Source organism: Phymastichus coffea, unplaced genomic scaffold, assembly GCF_024137745.1.
Source record: "Phymastichus coffea isolate CEN01 unplaced genomic scaffold, Cenicafe_Pcof_1.1 PCOF00069, whole genome shotgun sequence".
Lineage (NCBI taxonomy): Eukaryota > Metazoa > Arthropoda > Insecta > Hymenoptera > Eulophidae > Phymastichus > Phymastichus coffea.
In genome coordinates this window covers 841,339-869,240 of record NW_026706880.1, presented here as the reverse complement: position 1 = coordinate 869,240, position 27,902 = coordinate 841,339, and the positions used below count along the sequence as shown (strand labels likewise).

Sequence of the window (27,902 nt, the reverse complement as noted above, 5' to 3'; positions counted from 1 at the left end):
CGATTTGAGGAAACATTCGAAGCCATATCAAACTGATACGTGTTCGATCAGAATTGCATTACTGTATTTTGCAGTGTGTTGACTATCGCGCGGAACTTTTCGAGTCTTGGATGAAAAGGAGAGGGAAACCTCGTACCGGATGGCCGTAAAAAGCCCTTACCTCTTGTCGCCCTCTCACTGGCTTTTATGCGTCCTCGTGTTTTCCAACAGTTTTATTTCATTTTTTTTTGTTTTAGTTTTTTCCGATCTATTGCCTTTTTGTATAAACATTCCATTTCCCTTTTTATCAATTTCAATACTAGCTTTGGCCTGCAAGCTTTCCAGACAATTTAAAGAGTTATGAGAAATAGATAAGCTTTTATTTATCTGTTGGAAATTACAAACTTTGTTAGGTTGAAAAATACTCGAGTTCTTTTCATAATTAACGAAAATAAATCGTTGTTGCGATTATTAGGCAGGGATTTTTATTACTAAGCATACTTCAAACAAGAGTATAATAATTACTCGAAAGATTTATGGACAAATTTCATTTGAAGAACAGTACTTAAAGCAAAATGTAGAATACGTTTCTTTGCGAGTATCAAGCGCCAGAGTTTATTTCAACTTTGCAGACACAGTTTGTAAATAACTCGTTGCGCGCTCCCGCTAAAGTTTCTTGCGGTAGTATAACAGTAGCAATAAACCTTCACTTGTCAATGCCTATACTTCTCGCTCAGCCCGCCTCCTCGCTTTCTCTCTCTGTACTCTTTGTTCTATCTTTTACTCTTGATTCTTGGGTGCATCGCGCGGACTCTTTGGAACTTGCACATTCAAAAGTGTCTACATATTAATTTTTGCTTAGAGAGAGACTTTTGACGACGTTCCGTAGTTAATTTGCCATCAGAGCGAATGAGCGAAAAGGAAGTCGATGCAGCGGAGCGACCTCTCAAGCATACCAAGCTCAAAAGTCCATTTATATTTGAGGCCAACTTCCTCTTGAAACTCAATGCTTCTCCAGTTTTATTCGCTGCCATGCGCGAATCACGCAAGAAGGTAGTAAAACGCGTGACGGGCGAACACGGTCGATGGATTTTTTTGGTCTAGACTTCCCAATTAAGTGCTTCTTACTACTGGCTCGCGACTCATTTTACTCTATTCAATAATCCACGATATTTTTTCTTGTTTTCCATCTGGCAATTACGAGTAAATGCATGTTCTCGATATTTTTGCAGTGACCGTCTACGAGGATGAAACGCTCAACATTACGAAGATATCGAGGAACGAAATGGGTGCCTATTTATGTATAGCAAGTAACGGTGTTCCACCGACAGTGAGCAAAAGAATTATCGTCGACGTCGAATGTAAGTATTATTTATAGTCTCTGAATAATTGCAATTGAACAAAACATCAAATTCCAATTTGCTCGCAATCTATCTGTCAGATGTCTCTCGAGAGAACTGAAGTTTCCGAAATATTGAAAACCAATAATCGAAGTAATTAAAGCTTCAAGATAAAAGCGAATAATCCTTGCTATGTCTCTGCCGTTAAAATTATTATAACTGGCGAAGAATTGTTTGAATAAAGTAAAAGGCGACGCGAAGTCTAGCTTTAGACGTGTGTGAACACGTCTAAAGCTTGAAGGTTAGTGTCATACGATATCAATGAAGGAGCATCAGAAGTAGGTGTCTATTGACAAGTTATCCTTTCATGCTTCAATCTGGGCTTACTTTAGCAGCTCGAACGTCATTATTTTTCATCTAGGAAAAATGCGATCCACCTCTGCGCGTAGTTCTCTCAGCTCGTCGTCGATAAAACGCGCAGGCTCGACGTCGCAAAGTGCATGTATAAAGGGAGCTGCGAAGAAAGGCGAGTGGCGGATGCTATATCGACGAGAGCATGTATTGTTTAAATTTGATTGTTACGCGCCTACGAGGGGCAGAGTGGGTTTCGGAGTAAACAAGTGGATAGCAGTAGATTGGCGTTGCATGTATCGGGCGAAGAAGAAACCCATGGGAAATACGCGGCGCAGGGCCTCTGTTGCGCAAGCAAGCGTCGGCCAAGCGTCCCGCAGGTCCCGCTCATTTTTCCCCTTTATGCGCTCCATTCGTTTGTGTCACTGTACCCACTCTCTCGCTCGACCCCTACCCTAGTGTTCGTGCCCGCGGGCCACGTAAACACCATCGAGAAAAAGTCAAGAGAGGAAAGAGTGCAGTCAAGCCCCGCGGGGCTATACCCGATGTTGTTGTCGCATAAGTAATAATCGAATGACGTACGCTTGCAGCTTTTCCTCTCTCTCTCTCTCTCTCTCTCTGTCACGTTGTACACTCTAACTGTTTGTATTGTTTTCTGAATCCACATTCGAAAATTGAATATTGAATATCACGTCAAATTTATTCCTCTCTTGCAGCTCTGTCACCGCATATGTAGCATCAAAACCTGTATGGCTGAATGCTAAATTGACAGTTTGATTATTCCTCGAATTATCCGTCGTCTCGTTTTCGTTCTCGTGGTGATAATTGTTCTGAAAAAAACTCCATCGAAGCGTACATTATGCGCGAAGCCTAAGCGATTAATCAATTAGCGAGCGACAAAAGGATCCACGTCGAAAGTTGTTTACGTAGGTCGAAAGTAAAGACAGGCGATAATTTGAGCCACTTATGAATATCAAGCGAGCAAAATGGAGGCAGCTAGTGTGTACGCGCGCGTGTACTAGAAACATAATACTAAAGCAAATTGCAGCGGCATGAAGCAGCTTCCGGAAGGGAGGAAAGGCTCGCCGGCGGGATAGCATAGGCCGAGGAGAAGCCAGGGCAGAAGTATGCGTTAATTAGGGGGTAGGTCAGCGGGTGCGGCAATCTGCGGATTTGCGGCAAGCCTGTCGGCTACATGCCACGGCCGCGAACCCGATACGTGAATTCGACGTGAACGAATACAGTATACGTGTGTGTTTACGTATCGCCGTACACACGAGAAAGGAGAGCTCGTGAGAGTTATAGCCGGGGAGAGAGCAAGCAATAAGATTCTTACCTTGGATTCGAGCCCGCGAGCTTGTTCGCAATTTGCTGGTATTATCGCCTTTCCCAACGGCAACAACTTTTCACTCCCGCGAAATCTATAAATGGCCTCTCGTTAAAATTTCCGAATGAGCTTGCGTTAACCCAGTCGAAGAACACAGCGATGAGTTGGGAAGGCGCACAATAGCGAGTCTGAAAAATCATTTATCATCGAACGCAGCGTTCTGAGCGCGACGCGAAAGTTGGTGGCGACAGAGCGGCTGGCTTTGCTGGCGCGGGCCGGGGTAAAGATAGAAAACCGATAAAATTGTGCTTGTTGAAGCGTGATTTATATAGGCGATTTTTTTTTTTTTTTTTGGTTTACGAGCTCGAGCGCCACCGAACGAGCAATCATATCGCTTTTTTCAATCTCTTTCTCTCTCCCCTTTGATTTTTATACGTGATTATTCATACGATTATGTACGCCTATACACGTCGCGATTATTCGATTTTGCTTTTCAATCTTGGATCTACGTCGCGCGCGCGCGCTTCGATCACTCGCGCATTTCAAGAGTCGGAGAGAGCCAGAGAGCGCGACGGCGTTAACTAAACATTTGCGCCCGACAGATCAATCGTTCCTTTGGTCGCCAACTTCATCTCACGTATATAGGCTGTATTTTTGCATGTGCGTCAAATCGACGCTCCATCAAATTCAAGAAGAATAGCTCTCGCTCTAAATTTTACCATTTGGAAACTTCTGAAAATCCGACGCGAATGCTGACCCAATAAACAGCGAGCAAATCGATTGCCAGCGGTGAAAATTAAAACAACGTCTTTGCGCTCGGCTCTTGTCTTTTTCTGTAGGCGTGTTTTGGCAATTTTTTCAAGTATCATATAGATCGCGCTTCGTCCACCGCGCAACACGTATGTATGCGTCACGTGTGGGACGTTAGTTGCGTGCTTTATCTGCCGAGCAACGGCCATCCGAGGATGGGCTCCAATTTATCGTTCGGCCATATCCCCCAACGACGACGAACGTGTGAGTGAGTGAGAGTATGAGCATTATGCCGCCCATCTGCTAGTACGTATGTGTGTGTATATATATATTGGCAATATAACGTAAATTCAGGACGCATTGTCTCTTTGCCCTACAGATGACATCGCGTATCTCGAAATACGCGAGAATACAAAAATCAGATCTACGTGTTCGCTCTCAGTCACTTTACTGAAGTCACGTATCTCCTTAGTTTACCAAATTTTCTCGCACATTCACTGTCTACGTATACATCATGGAATGCTTGCGGCATGTAGTCAAAGTCAGATAGCTTGGTGTACCAATTTTCTCATTAAACAATCTGAATATCCGAAAAAAACATTGCGTTTATTATCATTAAAATATTTACCAATTTGCTAATTGACAAATTTTCAAGTAAAAATAAAAGTCCGTAACTTTTCACGTGAAAGCGAGAGCCATTGAAGCTTGTTATTTTTCCACGAAAAACGGTCATTCAACATGAATATCGCTGCGCAAATACACAAATTTCACAAATAACATCAATAGAGAGAAAAAATCGTCCAAAAATAAAAAATGTCTGTACAGGTTCATTAGCAAGCTTCAATGACTGGAAACTCGCTTTCGACGTTGGCACGAAATAGAATTTCAATTAGCAAAACAACCTTTAAGCTTTAAATAATTTATTTACCTGTATTTGTTGACTCTGGAAATTGAATACTGGGTTTACGTTCCTTTTTACCCGAGGCATCGATCCTAATCTATTCCACACTGAGAGTCCAATACAATAACAAACACGTATTTTAGATGGAAAAATAACGTTGGTTCACGGACTACATTTTCAAATCTGCTAGGATCTCATTTCATTATTAAAACCGACGATGCAAAACAATTTGTCAGAATACCCATTCACAAGATTTCTTAATATAAATATATTTTCTGTTTCATATGCAAAGTCTCGCCGATGATATTCGTGCCGAATCAGTTGGTGGGTGCGCCCTCGGGTACAAACGTCACACTCGACTGCCAAACAGAAGCTCATCCGCGAGCCATCAGCTACTGGATGTTCAACAACTCGATGGTTTTGTCGACAGACAAGTACGCCGCTTACCACGATGAGAATAGCTACAGGACGCACATGCATCTCAATATAAGTAATTTACAGCCCGGTGACTTTGGCAATTATCGATGTATCAGCAAAAACTCCCTGGGCGAGACAGAAGGTTCGATTAGGTTGTATGGTAAGTTATGTCAATTATTTATTATTTAATAAATTTATTATCTAGTAATTAAAAATTACTAGATTCTTTGATAACATGATTTATTGATGTAATAAATTAACTGAACTATGATTGGACATTCTGATATGCTTATTAAGAAATTGAAATAAAATAAATAATTAGTAAAGTAAATTGAAAATCAAATTTTAAAAGACTCGATTTTATTTTCCAGTCGGATTGACTTATAATCTACAGATAACGTATATATGTACAATGGGATGAGCTTAAACTAATATTTTTTTTTCAAATAAAAAATAGTTCGTTACAACGATATGTCGACACTTAAGTGTAATTGAGCTAATTTGCCTAGTAAAAGATTTTCATTGTATAGTTTATTAAAATTAATAAATCAAAATGAACGAGTCGACAAGCAACAAAAAGGAGAGAGTATTATCGCAGCGCAAAGACGATTTTTTCCCGATTATAGAGGATAAATCTCTGGGCACTGATTTGACAACGAAGACTTGTTTTGAAAATTATTTTTGCTAAAAAAAGAAAAAATAAAATAAAATAACGCCAATAAATCTGCATGCGCGCGCTTTGACGCGACAGCGAAAGCCAATTAAATCGCCTGTCTATTTCAGAATTTTCGAAACCTTCAGCGCCACCCAAAGCGACGGAGATAAAAAGCAGCGCCAACAAAGAAGGTGAGGATGCATTTCTGCTGTTATCTTTCACTTCACTTTCCACTTTACATTGTACAGAAAAAACAAAAGCCCTTAGAAATAGACTTGAATCCTGTCGCAAGCCCGCGTGCATAGCCAGCCTCTTGTCGCCCTCGGCGCGAATTGATGTGCTAGTGGAATAAAAATGATAAAGAAAGAGCAAAGTGTCAGCAGAAGAAGATTGAAAATCTAATAATAGGTTATCGACAATGTTATTGAAAATATCTTGCTTCATCGCGGTGATCTAGTTTCATTGAAATAGAATTCAATACTTTTCTCACCGTCAGCCAGTCATCACCAAGTGCGCACTCATTCTATCTAGATTCATATCCGAGCTTTAAAGGATTGACTTCTAACATTAAATCGATGCACTGTGCCCATCTGTTCGTATATGCAACAATTTGCGGTACACGAACGTCATATCGACGTTAGCACTCTTTGCTTATCGCGCAACAGAAAATTCGCTTGCTTACTACGTCTACGTGCGGACAAATATGAAAAATAGTTCCGAACGTACGCGCGTGAAGCCAAAAGGGAACGTAAGTTGGAGTGTTTCTAAGAGGTTACAAACGAGGTTGCTGATAAAGTACTGATAGAAAAGCGATAGGTAGGCGCCGTTATAGCGTACAGGCAAAAAATCAAGTGAGTTTGAGAAAGATTTCAGAGTGAAGTGAATTAAGATGCAGACGAGGTCCACTTATATTACACATTTAGTCTGTAAATGATTGTTCAATCAATGCTAAAATTTTGTGGGCCAGTGCAATAACTATAACAGATTCATTTTATTATTTACTTGATATAATACATTTACTATTTATTGATAGTAGATAGTCGGATCGTAAATAATAATGTTGTATCGCCCACATTGTATATTTTCGTCATGTATTGTAAATTTTAGGTTGTAAATTTGTCGCATCGCAGTTTATAATTATTGCATAATAATATTTGTTAAATTTAAATCATCTTCTGTCAGAAAACGTTTTATCAAATTAAAGCTACTTACTATTAAATTTCACATAAAATTTCGAATGTCATAATAAATCCTTTAATTATAATTTACTTGTTTATTTTAAATGTCATTAACAATAAAGTATCCCTGAAATCACATATACGTTCGATTTGATGGTGTGTTTCGCGTAAATATTCCCAAAGTAAGATCAAGTGCTCTAACGATCGTAAAACAAGTATACGTACACTCGACTTGTGCATCATGGTCGCGGCTATTTTATAATTTTTCAACGCTAAACCATTACATCGTCAACGTGTCAGCTTAACAAGTGACCTAATTAAAGCACATTTAGAATTCAATTATCGCAGGACATTGAGTCTGACAAGGATCGCCCTAATGAAGTGAAGAGAACGAGTAAATGTGCACTGCGACAAGTCCGTGCTCGCTTAAAAATGACTCAACCTAGCACGTTCAAATATTAAAAAAAAAGATCTCTACTTTATTTGCGTGTATCTGCTTAACTACTCACTTATTATTTGAATTTTTTACCGTGGTTCATTATATGTATGCTCGTGAAGTTTCATTCGAATACTTTGCTCAAAATATAAAAATCGTAGTATTAAAAAATGAATAAGAGAAGGCGAAGCACTAGAAGAGACGTTACAAAGATCACATTGCACGTATCGAGTTCAGCTTATTCTAGCCTCGGCGGGTCTATCCTCTCACATTGTGCGGCGGTTATACTGTATGTGTGGTTCAAACTCGGCCAACTGTTGTTTTCGCTGCGGTGCTATCCTCATCCGGGGCTATGCTGCCGCTAAAACGTGCGTCTCGACGATGCTTGCATCCCTTTGAATTCATTACCGGCTAACCAGTTCGTTTCACCGATACGACGGCTTTCTTTCGTAACTTTCTTCTTTTTTTCGTTTTCGTGTTTCGAGCTTACTTCAAAAGTTTTTACGCGAAATTTAGTTTTTTTGTTGCTTTACTCTTCTACAGTTTATGAGATTACTTTTAATTTCATTCCGTTGGGGGATATAGAATTTCAAAATACTCCCCATGAAACGGTATTTTATATTTTGTTTTGGAAATAAGCTTTCATGAAATTTGTTCTAGATAAGTTCTAGAGTGAGATTTTTATGTCATAGAATTGATAGAAAAAAGAATTTTACATTGTGAGAAATATGTAAGTAATTTAATTCAAGTGTGATTGGACAAATGCATAGTTTCATGAAAGGCACCTCAATTCGTGTCGTTAACTGCAAGTTGAAACGATTGCTTGATGTGACGAAACAAAGCGAAACAAAGTAGAACGTTCTGAGAGATTGTTGATATTTTCCAACATATCTAGACATTGAGGATAGGTGAATAGTATAAAAAATGCTGAAGCTCTGAAAATTTTGAAAATTCAATGAGCTGTTTGCAAATTTGCTGCGGGTATTTCAGTGTAAACGAATAATGCCACGAGCACGATATGCAACCAATGAGTAGTATTTAGATTACGGAATTTCCAACAGCTGAATGAAGCAGAGGGAGGCAGAGAGCGGGATGTTTAATGATGAGCGGTCGCATCCTTTCTATTTCCTGTTTCGCATATCTCTGCGTCTGTCGGAAAGCAATGTTATATCGATCGAGCGTAGCTCTAATTAATTATCGTCGCCCCGTGCGCGCCGCTACGTACGCGAGCGAGAATAATTTCGGGCATTTGTCGAGGATCGTGACGAGCGCGAGAGAGAGATAAGCAGAGAGTTGGCTTTGCCGCCCTGGGCTACATCCTCGCTCGAGACACATTTCGTGCAGCCAGACGACGGACGAGAGAGAAAGGCTGGTCGGAACTTAACTTGATCGATAAGTTACTTGTGCCGGTATGAGCTTCACCAAGCATAAATTTGCCACGCAGCTCGTCGTACGTCGCGATTCTGCGTTCCTATTGCCAATATGCTACACATAAGCTGAATAGTTCTACTAATGAATCATTTCAGTCTATAAAACTAAGCCACTTTCAATGCCAATAAATTTTCAATATTCTTTCTTATCCGACTATTTCGAGTAGAAATATAAAGGAATTTTTAATATTCTTAAGGCATATTGCGCAGTTTGCAGACTCTTTTATAAGCCTTAAGAATTTAATAATCATGTCCAATATTCGTTTCACAGACAAGAAAATGTTTACTGTTGCATGTAGCAATAAAGCCAGTTCACGTGAAATAATTGTGGCACATGAAAATTCCATACAGTCAATTTACTTTTCCGAGTGTGAAATTACGTGGTATACACTGCGCAATTTACGGCATGTTTTTAAAAGGCATCTATCTCGCATAAAATATATTTAATTAGATATCCGGTGAAATTTACGAAGCAACATTCTATACTCATCCGCTATTCGAGACACTTTGTACATCGTTGTAAGTAGTTCAGAATTTCTCGGCCTCTAATCAACAAAATGCTCGCTAGCGTCGCACTTAGCGTAGACTCTAACTAAAATCTCAAAGTTTTATCCCTCTTTGACTCTTTGTCCAAGGCATGGCATTATTCTCCTTGGCAAAATTACGATGTTCTCGGCATCACAATGCTTAATAGAAATGAGTATACAGAAGAGTTAGCGCGCGCGAGATGAATTGCACAGGGCGGCGGCGGCGGCGGTGGCGGCAGCGGCGGCATTGAATGAAAACACTGCTATTCTGCAAGAGTTGAAATAAAGGGAGTGAGAAGAGCACTCGAGGGCCTTGCATTGATATACGCGCTCGAAAATCGCAAGAGAAAGCTCATAAAAAGCTAGCTTTATAGAATCCCAAGACAAAAGAAGCTGCTTGAGATACGGCGGGAGCGGTTTGCTCCTTCGCAGCCTAGCTTTGACACGCGCACGCCCACACAAGCGCACGCACTCGTTGACGAGCGCGGCATCTTCGCACGCCCGATACTCGTGTCAGCATTGGGCAAGTTGCGCTTCTCGTGTAATCTGCGCCAATTACGAAACACGACGACGATATTTCCTCGGATCGTATTATTAGTAAATTCAACCCGTTCGAAATTAAGCTTGCAGATCGATCTCGTTCACGCTCCCTTTAACACGACTATTTCTTCACCTTCGGTTTCTTGACGCTCTTACGTGTCCAATATTTAGCCAAGCTACTTTCCATTTTTCCATGTGCAACAGATCTACGGACTTGCTGGAATGGAGATAGCTTATAACGTATTCGCTTGTCCTTAGCATACAGACAGCTCCCGACGGCCATATTGTCACGCAAGAAACGTTCACTCGCGCACTCAGCACAGCTCCATGTGCACACGCCAGCTCGCAGCACAGAGAGGGTGAGCAGAACGTCATCCCTGGGCAAAACAAAGTTTAGCCACGGGCGTATTTAAACTTTTATTCGGAAACTTTTTAGTGGCTCGTGCGAACGGCAGAGACAGACCGACGCCAAGAGAGAATGTGCCTCATGCAGGAGAGAGACAGAGAATATTCCGTAGTGTGGGCCGCAGTCTGACGCTAAGAGACCTATCTCTCTCTCTCTCTCTCTCTCTCTCTCTCTCTCTCTCTCTCTCTCTCTCTCTCTCTCTCCTCTCTCTCTCTCTCTCTCTCTCTCTCTCTCTCTCTGTACGAGAGAGCTGGTCGAGCCAAGCCATGTGTGTTTTGTGCCACGAGACAGCGCGTGCAAGTGAAGTAGACGTTGTGCCAGCTTTTAATGGCAGATTACCCAGCTTTTTTTACCTACTAATTTTATGCTTTATCATGTGCCGACAAAAATTTATATTACGCTCTACTCGTACTTGTTTCTTGACACGCTTAAATCAATTCAATAGATACTCAAACATACTTGTACTTAACATTCTTTCATACATTGGTTACAAAATCCGTTCAAATAATTGGCTAACAAAATAAATTATCGCAAGTTTGTTAAATTACAATTTATTTAACATTGGTTCAACTATTCGAGCGACAATAAATTCGTCGTTTGGTAATAAAAATGATGACTAGTAAACAGTTAGGTGACAGCGATAACCAACTTAATGGATTTTGATTGAGCTTGATTAACTTTCATCCAATCTTCTGACAGTCTCTCTTTCCCTTTCTACCACTTAACTTGTACTCAGTGGTATACAGCTGAACAGCGAGCGGGGAAAAGAGCGAGCAAGTGCGCGTCTGTTGCCGAAGATGCACACTTGGCGAAGCTCTTGTATAATCGAATGCAACAAGTTGGACGCTTTTCAAAAGTCAGCTACGCGGGCAAAATGTAGATTTGTGAGCTTTCGACTTGAGAGTGATTATGCATGCTTCCGAGCTTCGCTATACTCGCTATACGCGTTACTCCTCCTCCCAGCCACTGTTGCGTCCGTAGTTACCATCTACTTTGGGCATTGTTTGTCGCTTACGAGGCGCATACTTGCTCTCTGTATCCTACTTGGACCAAGTCACCGACGAAACTACTATTAGTTACCGAGACTAATGGACTATTTTCGACTTATGTATTTTCTTAACAATGATGGATTTCAGTGTTCATGAATATGAACAGTTGAGCATCAATACTTCAACTACAATATATACAACGGAGTCATGTTTCACTTGTGAATAAGAATTACATGCTATATATTGAAAATTCAAATGACGTAATTAGAGAAGAAACTTCTTATTTGATGGAATTTTAATCATATTAAAATTATAAATTCCGTTGACCAATCATTATTTAAATATTATATAAATGAATGACACTATAAAGCTCTGTTACGAGAATATTTTTGCTGTCACAAAATTCTATTGGCAATAACAAGCGAGACTATTTAATTTTATTACTGTAGAAACAAAGTTTAATAAATAGAAAGAAAAAAAGGTATTTTATCCTCGTCTGACTATCTTGCTCTCGTTACAGTAACAGTATGTTCGATCGCGGTCATTTTTCGATTTTTTATTTTCAAGGTTTTTTAAAAGGCACGTCATGAATAATCGTTAAATTTCCTCGTACTCGCTCGGATGAGATCCATTAGCAATAGAGAATTCATAAAAACTTTATATTCCCTTGCAATTTTCATAATGTTTATGAATCAATTTATTTGCTGATAAGATGAAAAACGCAAGCGCCTTGGCACGATTAAAGTGTCAATAAACTCACAATAAAAAATAAAATCACTGTATGGTGTAGAATAGTGTTATGAGATCACGCTCGCATCAATCTATCGGTCGATCACATTGTAGTCTCGAGTGCGCGATGAGAGATCCCCATTCTTATCCGTATAAAACGTTCGCGTCCTTGGCACTGAAGCTAGAGAGTGTGTATATGTGTATTTCAGGACGCAAGAGCACCGTAGCACCACCAAGACGTACGACGACCATATGGCCATCACCATATTCGCCGTACTATCAACCGAAACGCACCGAGAGGCCACCGTATCGTGACAACGACTACGACAGACAGGACGTGAAACGAGGAGATAGCCGTGCCAGAAGCACAGGTGAGCTAGCTGAACTTGCCTCCCCACCCCCCTTACCCAAGCCCTTGCAGCGTAGACTGAGACTTACGAGAGAGCACGGCGCAGCTAATAAGAGTGCCGTTTCGTTTTTTTAATCTTTTTCGCGCTCGATCTCAAGGGCTTTTTCAACCACTATTCTGCACCATGCACTGTCGATCTCGGCCTCGTTTACTCTGCGCTTTATGTCTCTCATCTCCTTATTGTGTTGTTTGTCATCTTCCAAATCTCTGTGTTCCAAATATCTTCCAAATTTGTATCATTCTATGCTAGGATTCTATATACAGTTACGTCGTCTTCGGGATAGTGTGACGAAACTCACTGCAAAGACACTTGCTGCGTAACCCCATAGTATAATGCACGCAGTGAGATAGAAAAACACGATTATCAGTGGATTGTACTGAAAAAACATATTTCTTGTGTCGTAGATGTATTTTAGAAATTGAGGCGAGCAATCGATGATAAAGATGAAATATTGAAATTTGTTACGTGTCGTGCAAACGTTGCTAGATACAAAACATCGAAAATTGAATTATAGGAACTTGCCGAGATATCACAGAATATTTAAAAAATATGTACGTTCCACAAAATGCCCACTAGCACGAATTGTATATTCTAGATCTGCCAGTACAACTCAGATTAACGCATACGTCCAAAAGTGAGAAAGTATCTCTAGAGCAGATTACAGCAAGACACAGAGCCTTGCAGTAGGAGATTATCTAATCGAGGCTACTCGCACGTAGGAGGTCGTACCCTGCTAAGATTATCACTAGACTATTTCTACTCCGTAGTTTGTGGCAAATCTAGAAAGGATAGGACGACGATTGCTCTAGCTAGAGAGAAGCCGTGAGGGTAGGTATATCGGAGCTTGACCAGACTGAAATATGTATGGACGTCCCTCGGCGTGTTTAGAGTATACTATTAGGTAGACAACGACACGCGGCGATCTTATAATGCCGTGGTTCTGCTCCGTTAATATTAAATACACGACGTCCAAAACACCGTCAGAGAGCTAGCTTCCAGTCTCTCTATCTCTCTCCTTATAGTATATGTGTATCTTTCGCTTCTTCGCTACTTCGTACTGCTACAACTCCTACCCCCGGTAATGGCTCTCTGCTGCTTTGCATCGGCTCGTAGTGTTTACGTTTTCTACCTGGCTCCGTCTCTATTGTTGTTTCAGTTATTTGGTCAAAAGGCTAGATTCCATCGGAAAAAAGTTACAAGAATAAATACAAGATAAAGCTTGAATATTATTTTGAAGATATGCAGCGTTGAAAATATTTATTACTGGTATTAATTTCTTTTGCGTTCTGTATAATGAAAAGGTGTAACATAAATCTAGGAAAGCTGTATCCGATAGCCTGAAATTTATTATTTTTCAAAATCATACTTAAAGTGTGACTAAAAGTATGAAATTAATAACGAAGCGTTAGGATGATCATACGTTGCAGCCAGACTTTGATCAGACTTCTTTGCCCAGGGCTATATTCCCAGACAGCGTCTTACCGAATAATTTCTTGTAAGCTACACTATGAAACAGATCAATACTGAAGCAAAGACAGGTGCAAATCGTTTGTATATTCAAACGAAGTGAACAAAAACGAATGATATTCGTGGAGAAAATGATTCATGATATGAGAAGGAGAGAGAGAGAGAGAGGGAGCGAGGGAGGTAGGGAGGGAGGGAGAGGACAGCAGCATAGGGCACGTGAGGTGTCGCAGGTGAGTCGTAGAGAGCGACATCACCAGCAATTCAAAGGTACATCATCTGCACACTGCGCCAAGTATTATATAGCTTGAATATTCAGTATGTACGGGTAGGGAGATGATAGATCGTGCGTAATGCTACGCGCACCTAGAAAGCCGGCAAGTGTAGCTATTAATTATTGTGTAGTTTGAATCGATCCAACTGTAAGACAGAACTGCACGTTAGCGCAGCGGCAAGAACAACAAAGTTGGCATAGCAGGCAAGAGCTACTGCAGCGCTAGCTGCCACCTTGTGCGCGCGGAACCCATCAACGCCATTCAAATGCGCCATCGCGTCCAACTGTCTCAACTCTCCCCTTCCGGTGAGAATGAGCATGGATCGCTCGCGAGTGAAAGTTATTGGCTGGATGCCTGCCCGGTCTCTGTACTCCCCGCGTGACGCAGATATGCGCCATGCGCCGCCAAAAGCGATCGATCTCAATGAAGCTCAACCTCACCCCTCTGTGCCGTATATATGTATTTATGCGACAGCTCAGCTTATTGTATTTAGTTTGCGTTATAGACGACACCTACGTTTAGAATCGTCAATGAGCCAAATGAATTTATCATACGCGTTCCTTTGGACGATGAACTCTCCGCACTTTCTACCGGTATAAGTAAAAAAGCATTGACTTTCATTTGTTCTTTTTCTTCTGCCGAATAATAAAGAAATAAGGCACGGCACGGGATTAACTCAGGCAGCATAGAATGTATAAAAGCCTATGAAAAGAGAAACGAGCAAAGAGAAAAGGAGCTGCTTTATTCCGAGCGGGCGGGTAATTCCCGTTCCTCGTCAAGATTTCATGTAACTTTCTTCGCAGCTTCTATATTCAAGGAATACCAAGAACGATAAATTGGGCAGTCAGAGCTTCAAATTTTCGGAGGATATATATTCGAGGCCCGCAGTGTTGTCTCTGCTGTGTTTTCCGACACAACTGCCTCTACGATTTATATTATTTTCAAGAGTTGTACTTTAATTTCATCCCTTATTCGAGGCCTAGGAATTTCTATTCATAAAATTGAACTTTTGATTACGCTCACTTTTATACTCGTGCTTGTTGGATCAGCTCGCTCTAAAAACTAGCTTTGTTCGCTCTTCGTTTTTTCGCTCAGCGGAAATGAGATCTACTATATTATTCTATCACAGTTGCTATGAATATAAAGTCTAAGCAAACATCTTATCACATTTCATTGCTATACTTGGAAATGAGAACGCCAAATTTCTATTACAAAAATTACATAACTCTGCATTTTTTCGCTCTCTAATGTAATGAGACTTGAAGTAACCATTTCATTTTTTCAACTAAATGAAATTCATGCTTAAGACAATTTTACGAGGTGTCTCAATGAGGTTATTTGTATATTCCACAAATATACGATATTGATGAATTTCGGTTGACAGTTGTCTGACGGAATACGATTATATTTCTCTTCTCTAAGACTCATCTTTTCCTTTTGCTCTCTCTCTCTCTCTCTCTCTCTTTCTCCCCCCGCTTTCCCCTCGTTTCTTTTCTCAGCTTTGCGTTATTGTCGCCTCCGTCGTTGTCTTCCTCTTTCCTGCAAGATAAGCCCGCAGGTTAACCAATGTCGCTAGGTCAGGATCAAGCAAATCCCCCGTAGCTTAAGTACAGCCAGACATGCCTCATCCTGCAGAGAGAGAAACAAGTACAGAAGGGGAAAAAGAAAAACGAAAAGTACATACAATGGATGCTTGTCGCTCGTAAGCGTTTCTCATCGATGCACCGAAAAAATCAATACATATAATCGTGCAGGTTTCACTCAGCGTATAATAAAATCTTTTCAACTTTAATACGAATAATTCCTGAAATAAAATTTATCAAAGTCAGTCATATTAACCAAAGATATCGCTAAACCACGATTCTGTCGCGGTACTCGGCTAAGTAAATGATAACGAAAATGCTGAAATCAGGTCGACATTCGTTAAGCGCTAATTCGATCGTTTGGTTGATGCCTGGAAACCTCGGAGGGATCAAAATAGCTCCCAAAGCTTGTACATGAAGCCTTGGCCAATATTATCGAAATACCAAAATACTCGGGATTATCCGTCGGCTACCGCGTCGAAGGCAGAGTAAAGCTCCATTTTCTCTGTTCGGAGATTGACTGAGAGCGACATCGTGTATTCCGATATCTCTTTAATTTTTATAAGTCAAACACTGATTTCTACAAACAAGAGTGAATTCTTCACTTGTCGTTCAATGGATTTGATTTTTGGATGGAAAAATCTTGCGAACTTATTACATTACGCATTCTATATATATACGAATGTATGAGGCAAAAGCTCGCTATATCCGCAAGGATCTGGCATATACTCACGTTACTTCCACTTACTTCTGGGCTGGCAATATGCGCGGAGGTAAGGAGACAGAAGGACAGAGTCTTAAAAGTGCACTTGCCTCAGAAATTCATACCTGCCGAGAGAGAGAGAGAGAGAGAGAGAGAGAGAGAGAGAGAGAGAGAAGAGCTTTATTGCGTCTCGTAAAAAAAGAAAAAAATATATACAGCTGCATACGCTCGTGAGGGCAAGTCAGCGCGAAACAGCTTGAGGTATCGTTGCATTTGCAATAGCTTTAGCTTGCCACATATACATAGAACACGCGGCCATCTACCTATCTTAGTCGCCCACAGACGATGAGATGTCTATGCGCGCACAACCTACCCACCAACGCAGGATATCAAATTTATTCGAGGCGCCGAATTTCCCATGAGTGCATGCTTGCTCGCGTCGTTCGGCTGAATATCTACTTACTATCAGTGAGAGCGCCTTGTGCACTTTGCCGATGAAAGGAGAGAGCAGCTCAACGTTTTGTGCAACAAAGGCTAAAAAACGCGATCGAACCTCACTCGTAATCCTGCTTCCTTTTCTTACCAAACTTGTGTAATCAACGTTTACGCGAATTTGTGAATTCCATAACTTTGGCTAATTGAAAAATTTTTATTCGATCAAGTAACATTACGACCGTTTTTCATAGTACTTCTAGTATTATTTGATGAAATGATACTTTTGCAATCATCTAATTTAAAGGAAAATGAATAATTCGATCATAATATGATTTTTATAAGGGGAATTTAATTTCATATTCAATAATTTTAATCAGATCATTTAATTAATACTCATACTATCACGAGCACATCTATCGGTATTATTTTTCAAATTTCAATGATGAGTAATTAGAATAGAAGCCATTATCATAAAACAATGCTAAAATAAAGATAGCAAGGCTGAATAAAATCATATCAAATTCGCAACAGTGCAAGCTGACATGAAAGTTCTAGCCGATTAGCAATCCATTTTGTCGAACATTTCTTTGATTTAGTCCAGAAGCGTCAATCAATCTTGCTGATTATCACATCAAAAAGAGTTACGTCAACGTGCGATATCAGCAAGGTAAACGATCGATCGGTTATCTCATTTTCCGCTCGAGGCTGTTGGGGATTATGTCGAGCGTAATAACGAAATGGCGTGAACGAGAAAAAGAGCCACTTTATATATCCCCTTTTTTCTCTTCTTCCTTAAACCGCCCCTGTAATAATAGCTCAGAGGCGCTAGACATCAGGGATAGGCGAAAATATTTAGGTATATCCCTCAAACACATAAATTTCCAGAGAAAATGCTCTCGCCTAACCCACGACATCCTTTGATTTATGAAAGAGGCTTCTCTGGAGCAGCCACAACCAAAAGAAGTAAACCTCGAGACATATCTTTCGACGATACACACTGTTAAAATTTAGCAATAGCTTAGCAATGCACCAACAAATTTATGAAGCGTCAGGATAGTTTTTCGAAAAATTGTCGCATATAAACGATTCATTTGAAAAACATAAGTTTATACAAGTTATTTTAACCAATTAAAACAGCTATACAGCTATTTCGGTGACTATGACATTCTGTCAAAGCAACTACTGAAAGCGACATCGTAAATTTTTACTTTTTAGGTTTTGTATGAATGACTTGAAGACTTTTTCAATGGCTAATTAATCATTTTAATAAAATGATTGTAATCATGATACTTGAAAACGTATCATCAAAATTTTAATAAATTCAATCAGAACTGAAAGTTGTCTAATAGAGTGGAAATTCGGAGGATCAAATGACAAAGTCTAAAGAAAAACTTTTAACAAGAATGCACGGTAAGGAGGAAAATAAATACTAAAGTTCTTAAACTAGCTACTTCACATTCTTCCAAATTGTACATCGACCAAATTTTTTCAAGGATATTTTCAAAGGATCTCTCGAGTGGATGGATTACGAACTTGTTGGTATACAAAGCGCGAGCTCAGGTCAATTGATTGAAAGGAACTTGATCGATAATTCAAAACTTCTAAAATCTATTGGAGCAAAAGTAGAACGTTAATTGAAAACTTTCCTCAAAGAAGCAAATAATTTTCGTGTTTCTTTATGAAAATTCTTGGTTTGTGAACCAATGAATAAAATAATATGATTAACTACAAGTAATAGCTTCATTTTTTTTATGGATTATACTCATAACGTTTAACGCGCAATTTATAGGTACAAGATTCTTTTATGATTCTGCGTCAAGATAATATAAGCAACGTAGATCTGAATTCTCACGAGTAAATTTGAGCAAACTAGTTAATTCAAAAATCTAATATGCCAAAGGTCATAATCTAGAACAGAAAATTTTTCATGGAAAAATTTCAAGATCGAAACATAATTTAAAATGTAAGATATTTACAGTTCAATTACGCGTTACTATTATTATAGAATATTTGACGTTGCTATTAATTGAATCGCCTTGCTACCAGTAAGAAGAACAAATCAAGCATTGATAGCTGTCGTTATGTGACGTTCGGCATCTTAATAAACAGCTTTTATTAGAATAGTATTGAAATCCTCGTGTTACAGGAAAAATAAGGGAATGTTTTTTTCTGACTTGAAAGCGAATACATCACACAATGCGTCGAAATATGAAATTGGTTATGCAGGTGCAAAGCCATTAAACAAGCATTATAATCGAAACAGCCATTCGCAACAATTGGCGATGGAGCTAATGAGACATAAGCTGAGTTGATGCAGCTTGTACGAGTTAAGATTCATAATTGCCTCGTCCGCGTTATTGTCATAAGGGGAGGGTTGGAGGCGTTCAACAACTAGCTGCAGAGAAACAACGTAGAGACAGAGGAGAGGCAGGAGCAAAGTTTTAGGAGGGTGGAGGGAAGCTTACCTGGCCGGCTTGTCGCAGTAAATCGCAATAGAGCGAGACGACGCTACAATGAGCACGCACTTATGGCTGGAGGGAGAGAGAGCAAGACGGTCCCCGAGAGTGCTGAAACTTTCCTGAGACGCGAGCGCAGCCTGCTGCTACGTACAGCTTGTATGTGCCGAGGGAAGAGAGGAGAAATGCCGCAGCGGCACTTATGGCAGTGCTATATTCCCTTGGATAACCTAATCCCGCGCGAGTGGTATAATTAATGGATCGAGCGCGAGCGCGCTGCTTTCTCTTTCTCTCTCTCTCTCTCTCTCTCTCTCTCTCTCTCTCTCTCTCTCTCTCTCTCTCTACGACCGAGACGATTAGGTTCTTGTCGAGACGAATAAGTTTTCCTCGTGGGACACGACCGACCTTCTGCAGCCATAGTTCCATGATGTTTACCCAGTGACTTTGCATTCTCGTCATTGTTACTTTCTCGACTGCTGTAGCAATGTGTCATTTTCGTATTGAAACCGATCACTTCTTTAGCGTGAAACTTTGGAATAAGAGATACAACTTATTCGGTTTTATTCGAAAGTGCATGAACATCTTGAAATGCTTATCAATATATATTCCACTTTTAACTTATAAGTAATTGAATGACGAAGTGTATTTTTGTCTGGTTGTTAACTTGATACAACAAATTTAAAGCATTGTGATAAGTCAAGCGCTCATGTTTTTGGAATTATGGACACAGCAGTGTAATTAAAGGACTAATAATTGACTAAGGTTCGATAGCCGGCTTTTCCAATATCGACTTTTCTCGGATAACAATTCGACATGGTATACATAGCTAGGAATAAGCGAGATAATCCGATTAAAAAGATACTTGTCAGTGCGAGGTCATTGAGTTGCTCGCAAATACATCTGCTACTTTTGAAAATAACTTTGGGAATCGGTCAAACTTTCTGTATAACAGCTATTAGCGGGCACCGAACACCGACGGGGAATTTCGTAATTAATTAGAGAGGCATTCGATATATGCATGTACGCGCGAGGATATATAGACGAGCAATCGTGAAACTCAATCTCATAATCATAATCCGCATGTACGCGCCGCAAACGCTTATACGTGCATCTCCCGCGCGCAAGTTTCTGTTCGATATACAATAAGCTACGATAGATTTGTCGTGGATTAATTCAATCATTCGTATACATTTATCTTGATCAATATTTTCAACTCAAACCATAGACGAATACGCTAATGATACATTTTGTTATTTTGCATGTTTGATGTAACGATGTAACTAACTTTCGTTCATTTACCATCCGAATTAAACAGTAGCATGCACGAATAAATTCGTGATTTATATGCTGTAGAAAGCTTGCATCAAACAATGTTGAATGCTGCATTTCAATTGCTGTATTACAATTTGCATGATTTCTCATACTATATAAAAATGCATACTAGAAACGAAATAACATTGCAAACTAAATTTAGTGTCCACTTTGAACAAATGCTAACTAATTCACTGAGATTAAAGTACATCAAAAATATGTGCTAAAATTAGTTGTAGTCATATCAAGCTTGACAATTTGAAATTATAATTTGGCCGATATTGCTTCATACACTGCTATTCTTTCTAAATCAAACATTCGATATCTCTTAGCAAGACAGTTAAATGACTAGCGTTCAAAATTATTCGCAGCTCTGGATCCAAAAAACTTTGTTGCTATTCCAAATAATCTGCACTGTTCATTAACTTATTATGTTAGCGCGAACACGCTTTAACCTACTTATAGTCGATGTTGGCGACAGCTTGACAAGCGGCTAATTAAGCACGTTCCGTTATTATCGAATAACCGTAAATAAAGGATCTCAAAGTGCAACGACTGCGCACATCGCTTGTCGCACCATCCTGAATTTTCATTTGCCTTGTAGATTCCGCGTTTCTGAGCTGGAAACTAAGGTCCGCGATTCAAGTGTTTAGGTCGAGTGAAAGATTTCACTTTTGGGATTGCAGCAGTAACGCAACTACGTTACGCTCCGTTAACTTTCAGGCTCTTATGCGATGCCCACGTACTCGAGAGGCTCTTTTTTTAAACTCTCGCTTGGTTTTTTCGGACTAAAGTTTATAGGAGAAAGGTCCATTACTATAAGTAAGTGAATGATCAACGAAATAGGATGTAAAGATGACCGAAATAATCGTAACGCAATGCAACTGAGCACAGGATTTTTGATTTGTGACGATAAATTAAAGATGACAAGCGTTTGAAGATCTATCGATCGATCTTTTACTTGCTTTATACAAGAGATCGTTAAACATACCGAGGGCAACGTTGGTAAGCAGGTTGCTTCTGCAGCTGTAAATAAAGTATTCGGTCGCTGAATAATCTCGTTAAGTTGGCCGAGCCCGTTTTTAACGTTTGGCTGTTCATGAATAATTAAATTAACTGTGCGCGCGCAAGTCGCTTCAAAATGGGCTCCCGGCTACGTAACGCACCGCGAAAAAAGTGAATCATTTGAGGCATTAGACGAAAGCGTGGAAAAATAAGGGGCCTGACCTACTTATTAAGTAAGCAGCCTCTTTTTTAAGTAATTACGTACTTTTGATCTCGTATATATTTTTTTCTCGCCACATCTTGTCTGCGCCTGTGTCTTGTGCTTTTGAGCTTTCTGTTTTTTTCGCTCTCCTTCGATTTTAGAGGCGCAACGGTGCGTGTGTATGTGTGTGCCTCGCGGCTCTTTTCTCCAACACCGCTCGGCTTTACACAAGCGAGTGTATAAGCTCTCGTATATCTCAGAAGCAGCGAAGCGCTGCCGACGTTTCTACGCGTAAGGGCTTTCGTAGCTTCATGGCACGCCCTGTGTGTATATGTGTATGTGTGTGTATGAGAGAGAGAGAGAGAGAGAGAAAGAGAGAGAGAGAGGACGATGCGGCATAAACTCGCTTAAACGAAAAGCCACCCCTCTCGCCTCTCCTCTTCAACCAACCCCTCTTTTACTCTTCGTTGCTTCGCATAAGATATTTAAAGCGATAGCGCATAATCTAAGCCTACTGTGTGTGTGTGTGTGTGTGTGTGTGTGTGTGTGTGTGTGTTGGTGATGCCTGGGTAGGATACTCGGCCATACAACAGAGATGATGAGTATCCGCCGGTCCGAGCTTGATCAAAATATTAATTTATGGAATCATAAAATAATGCAGCAGCGGCAGCTGATGCCTCATTATTTTTCTTCCTCTTTTCTTGCCTTTAAAAATGTTGAATTTGATTTTCTCATGAAAAATTGACAAAACTAAAATAATTTTTCTTTCTGTTTTCATTCTTGATTAGAAATGTAATCCAGCTTAGTTAGTTTCGAGATGAAATGTTGATCGTTACATAATATATAATCTTGAACTGCTCGTTGATTGAGGCCAACGTATCATTAAAAATAATGAGACATTCGTAAGTTTATTGAGGCGCACAGTGCGCACGGGGCTTATCTTAACACTAACTTCGCTCCCAATAAAATGATAAAACTTCCGATATAGTCGTTTGGAGAGGCAGAGGAGCCGTGCTACTGCTGTAGCGACGGAGGAAAATCTCGAGAAAGTAACTGCACGCTAAAGATTACAGCAAAAGCGACACGGAGAGAAAGGCCGACGCGAGGAAATAAAGAGAAGAAAAAGTAAACAGCTACAAAACGAGAACACGAAGGGCAAGAGTATAGAGATAATGCCAAAGTGCACTTGGCCCCTAGTCGCTGAGGGAGTTATAAGTTGCGTCCGCGTGGCAATACGAACGCACAAGACCGGATTTCATCTAACGGCGAAATCGCCAACAGAAGAAAGACGCGACTTTTCAATGTCTCACGATCGACTAACACCAATACTTGTCGTCTACTGCCAGAGCAAAAGCGTAAACACGCACTCTAGAGGATTTTCTTGAAACTTACTGCAAAATCCAAATCTTATCCTTACTCGCGCTGTTCGCCCGACCTTCGCGTTCTTTTTAGCTCTACGTCATGCCTATGTAATGCCACAGTCTACGAAGGAATCCCTTCATACCTGTCCTTATTACAGTTCTGAATTAATCTAACCTTTAGATTGGAGTTCTCGTCGTGAGTACAATTTTTGGGCATCTCGAATAGTTGCGAGGCTTTTCACCAAACTAAGCTTTGCGTCTTTTAAGCACCATTAAAAGCACACAACATGACTTTAATACAAGTAACATCAATACGACGGCGTATATTTCTGCGACTTTTCAAGATTAAACTTGCAGTATGCTACTTGGTGAATATTCAATGTACAAAGACATACGCAAATACGAAGCATTGTTCGAAAATTCATTTTAAAAATGTAGCATTGCTGGAAAGCTTTTTTTTTGCGATGAATATTGCATTTTTTTCGGAAATTCGAAAGCAAAATATTGAAAAATACGACCCACTTACGGATCATGCCGGTGTCAACGCGTTAACATTTCGCTCGGCAATAATTCCTATTTACCGGTCGAGAAAGAGGATCATCACAATCTTTCACGCGCACCTCTATTATTTAGCAGCTCCATAAGAAATAAGCGCATTCTTCGGTGTCGGAGTGTTTCTCACGGCCTATAAAGTCAAGTTTTCAGTAATAATGCGTAGTAGCATTAGAGCTCATCCGGGCATATTTCACACAGACGATGCGTGTGCGAGGGCGTCATAAACTTTTTTACGATCATTTCAGCTCTCCAATTGCCACGCGCACGTGTGTCCTTTATCCTTCTATCCCACGAGACCACAGAGAGACACGCGACAGTGTACACAGCACAAAGACGAGCAAGTCTGCTGTTGCTTGCTGGATAAACAGGCGAAATGCATTTTCTGTTTCAGGAAGCTCATACATCATCAGGTGGAGTGCGCCACAGTTGATGGTCGTTGCTGTGCAGTACATACTCACCGGGCCCTATATTCCGCCTTATGTTCCCCAGGCTGCCAATTGAGCGACTCATCTAGGACTGGCGCTTATATTGGTTCGTATGTACATCGAGTGCTTGTCACCACTCTATATCTCAAGCCATCTGAGCATTTACCAATTCTCGGATTAAATTATGGAAATCGCTGGCAATAGGGATTAAAGCAGAAAACACGAACGTTCGAACGGTAGATTATGTGAACTGAAAAAATTCTGTTGCCCAGGCTGGACCACGTTCTGCACGGAATCGACGCACAATCTGATCGAACGTAGACCGTCACTGACTGATCGGTCGTGCTGCCACGCGAGGACGAAGTGCTTGATACTCTCTGTTCTTTCTTCTGCGACAGGGATCGCGTTCGAGCGTGACGATGTAAAAATGAGTTTCCTTTGATACGGATTCCTCGTTGTTTCATGGCGATGCTACTCTAATTTTTCTACTTACCCGTAAGCTTCGTTTCGCAAAATATTGCTGTCGGATAATGCATTCGTAGGACTCGCAATACAATAAGAGGCTAAACTTGATCATTCGGTTGATGACTGAGCCGATCAATTTTTCCAAGGAATCTTTGTCATCTGCTACATAGATCGTATACTATGTGCGGTGCACAGTACTACACCTTCGGATAAGAACTTTTTTCAAAAACTGCCATGAATTTGACAAAAAGACGATTACATGAAATATTTTTGGAACTGATGAATATTTAAAAGTAAATTATTGTCTATCTATCATTTCATCAGTTGGATAAATAAATTTTGCTCGCCAATACATGAACTTCTTTTTATCTAATCATTTATGGCTGGTTTCGTAAGAATTTTAAATTTTATATGTTTGTATTACTCAGATATATTGTTATTAATCTTATCAGCTGATTATTCATTGATGATAAGTTCAAGAAATAGTATAAAATTCCAATTATAATTTATGAGAGTGTGAGTTGAAGCCTGGTGAATAAGAGACGGCTTAAACAAATGATCTTAACAATAGAAAATATTATTTCTGGCACGTAGCTACTTTGAGGAGCACAATATTATACATACATCGTAATTATTGTCATAATTACTATACTTGTCAACAGTCTTCCTACCACTGGAATCGTCTTTATGAGTCGTGATTGTGATTGAAAATTTTTACATTTTCTGTTATTTTCTAAATTGTTAGTTTCGTTGTCAAATGAGAATGATTGAGCTGAGCAGTAATTCTTGAAATAATGATTTCCATGAATCTGTTCTTAAAAGGTGTATCGAGTCAACTTTAACGAGAAATGAGACAGCGGTCGTTTCTACAGTTCGGGTAATGCTAAAAAAGTAAGAAAAAACACGTCAAAAGAATAAAAAAGAAACAGCGAAGTGCAAAGTTATATCTTGTCTCAAGGGGCGCAAGATACCCTAGTTTGATTAATACTACGCCAAGAATAGACGGTATGAAAAATGGCAGCTCGTTCGCGGTTCACTTTGTCGTATCTACTCAAAACGGAGTTTCGAAGGAACGACCGCAAAAGTGCTCCGACCGAAAGAGAAACGATTTCAACGATTCAATTATACCAGAGCTGATAGTAGTTCATGCAAACAATTCAGCAACTTTATTGCGATTTTATATTTATCCAGTGTATTCGAGTGAAAGATCACTTTGATAAGATTAAGAAATTAATAAAACATTGACATATTTGTTGAAGATTTATCTGATAGAAATTATTAGTTTTCACTGAAAATTCAATTAACCCGCACGTGCTTTTGACATTGCTACTTTCATTTAGCCCTCGTTTTGTAAAATATAGTTAGCAAGACTAAATAACTAAATGATAGTGACAAATAAACCAGAGTGATAAGAAAGGTAAGAACCGTCACAGCTTTACATGCTATTGGAAATACAAAGTGCTTACAAAAAGTCGATAAGGAGGAACAAACGGAAGCCGATTGAAAACGCGTGTCGAACGAGGTTTCATGCAGATTTGGTTTCTCTAACAAAAAAAAAATCGATGTACACGGTGGAAAATATCTGTGCATAGTTCTTTTTTGTAGTTTGCCAGTGCATCAGATTAGTTTTGCACTTTCGGAGGAGGCATCGTTGGCTAATCTATGTGGCGCCGCGGGCAGCGGATTATGTTAAGCGACGCGTGAGCGAACGCGCGCGGCCACAGTCCGAACCAACCGAGCCGTAACGGAGATACTGCACGGTGACGTTGTTATATCGCGCGACGCGCGTTTAATGGCCACCAAAAGCTCCACACACGCGTGAGCATATCGGCGCCACCCACTCGCGGCTCACCCATACTACACGCATTCAACGCGCGATTAATAAGCATAAAACTGCCCACTCACCTACCCCCGTTATTCATTTGTTTTTTTGTTTTTTCGTCGGCTCATTCGTTTTTCGTAAAAAAAAATGGTTCGCTGTTTTTACTCATTTGCGCGAACCGTGTATTCGGATAGATAACACTCACTATCGGAGCTTTTCCAACTGGATTAAAAAAGAATGTAGATTTCCAACAGTTGGTATATTAATAAAGGCGTTTTTTCTAAAATTTATTGATTCATACATCTTGGTCTGATATTGTCTGAGCAACAATTCAGATAATTGCATCTTTTGCAAGTTCATCGATAAAAAATGGAAAAATTCTGATCATACCATTGCCTCGACTAATAAAAAGCGTATTGTAAGAAGTTAAGTAGTGCAAGTAAAGATATAACGAGCCAATTGCTGTTGCTCACAAAAAATAACTTGTTATATAATTCTAGAAATTTACCACGAGAAATGCATAAATAATCGCTTAGATAAAGTTTTCTTCGATAGTTGCAAGTCACAACGAATATTTCTTAATTGGTTAGAAAATCTTTTAAACATATTGGATTGTCTATGGAGAAACTAAAGAACGCGAAGCAGAAAGGTGCACATCTACGCTCTTGCAAAACGTCAAGAGTTCTAACTATTTACGAGCTATTACGTCTTGCACGGAACGAGCGGCTACTACGCGGTCGAGAACACTTTTGTGCGATCCAGCGCCGAAATAAGTTTTACGGCACGACATTGCCCCCCCCCCCCCCCCCGCTGTAATAAACCGCGTGATCTGCAGGCATAGCACTGCAAAAAGAGTATGAGCAGTACATACGTGTTCATCCCGGTAATGTAAAGAATAGGCATACAAAAAGTTAACTGCAAACTATTCCTAAAACAGAGTTGTTGTCAAAGCGTCTCATTGATTAATCGGCAATTTTTACTATCTCATTTGACAGATTAAAATATATCATTTTACATGCAGATGATATATTTTATTGATAATGAAAATTATCTATTCTCAGTTGTTTATTTTTCTATATAATTTTTTTATTTAGTTATTAGAATGTTGTTTGCCATTGAAATATGTAACGTATACTTTTAATTTCCTTCTTATTATATCAATTTTCATTTGATACTCTAGAAAGAGGATATAAATTACTGTGGATCTAAATTTATTACGTAATAAAAAAATCATTGCGCAATTAATCAATACCTATATGCGAGCAGGTAAAGCCGTAACTTCAAATTTTATGTTAGGTAAAAGTTCTAGCTACTTTTACCGTTTGAAACATTTATTGCGAAAGCAATTTTTTATGGTGGACTTATGCATTAAATGTTTAAACTTTAGTTCTTATATTATTAACAGCGTGATACAATATAACCTCGTGCGTCTATTAGTCATATGAAATGAAAACTTTTTTCATAAAATTAGCACG

General features: G+C 39.7%; 1 protein-coding gene across 3 annotated transcripts in view; it reads left to right on the top strand.

Moving 5' to 3' along the window:
- LOC131667651 (lachesin-like) overlaps positions 1–27,216 on the top strand; it is a 136,282-nt gene extending 109,066 nt beyond the window's left edge. The window contains exons 6-11 of one of the 3 annotated variants that reach the window (XM_058941219.1): positions 1,212–1,340; positions 4,941–5,225; positions 5,849–5,911; positions 12,165–12,326; positions 24,107–24,246; positions 24,413–27,216. In XM_058941219.1, coding sequence (XP_058797202.1) covers positions 1,212–1,340; positions 4,941–5,225; positions 5,849–5,911; positions 12,165–12,326; positions 24,107–24,216 — 749 coding nt within the window. In that variant the 3' untranslated portion in view covers positions 24,217–24,246; positions 24,413–27,216. Of the gene's footprint in view, positions 1–1,211; positions 1,341–4,940; positions 5,226–5,848; positions 5,912–12,164; positions 12,327–24,106 lie in introns of all 3 variants that reach the window. The other 2 variants (XM_058941218.1, XM_058941220.1) reach the window with 2 other exon arrangements.
- Positions 27,217–27,902: the final 686 nt, after the last annotated feature.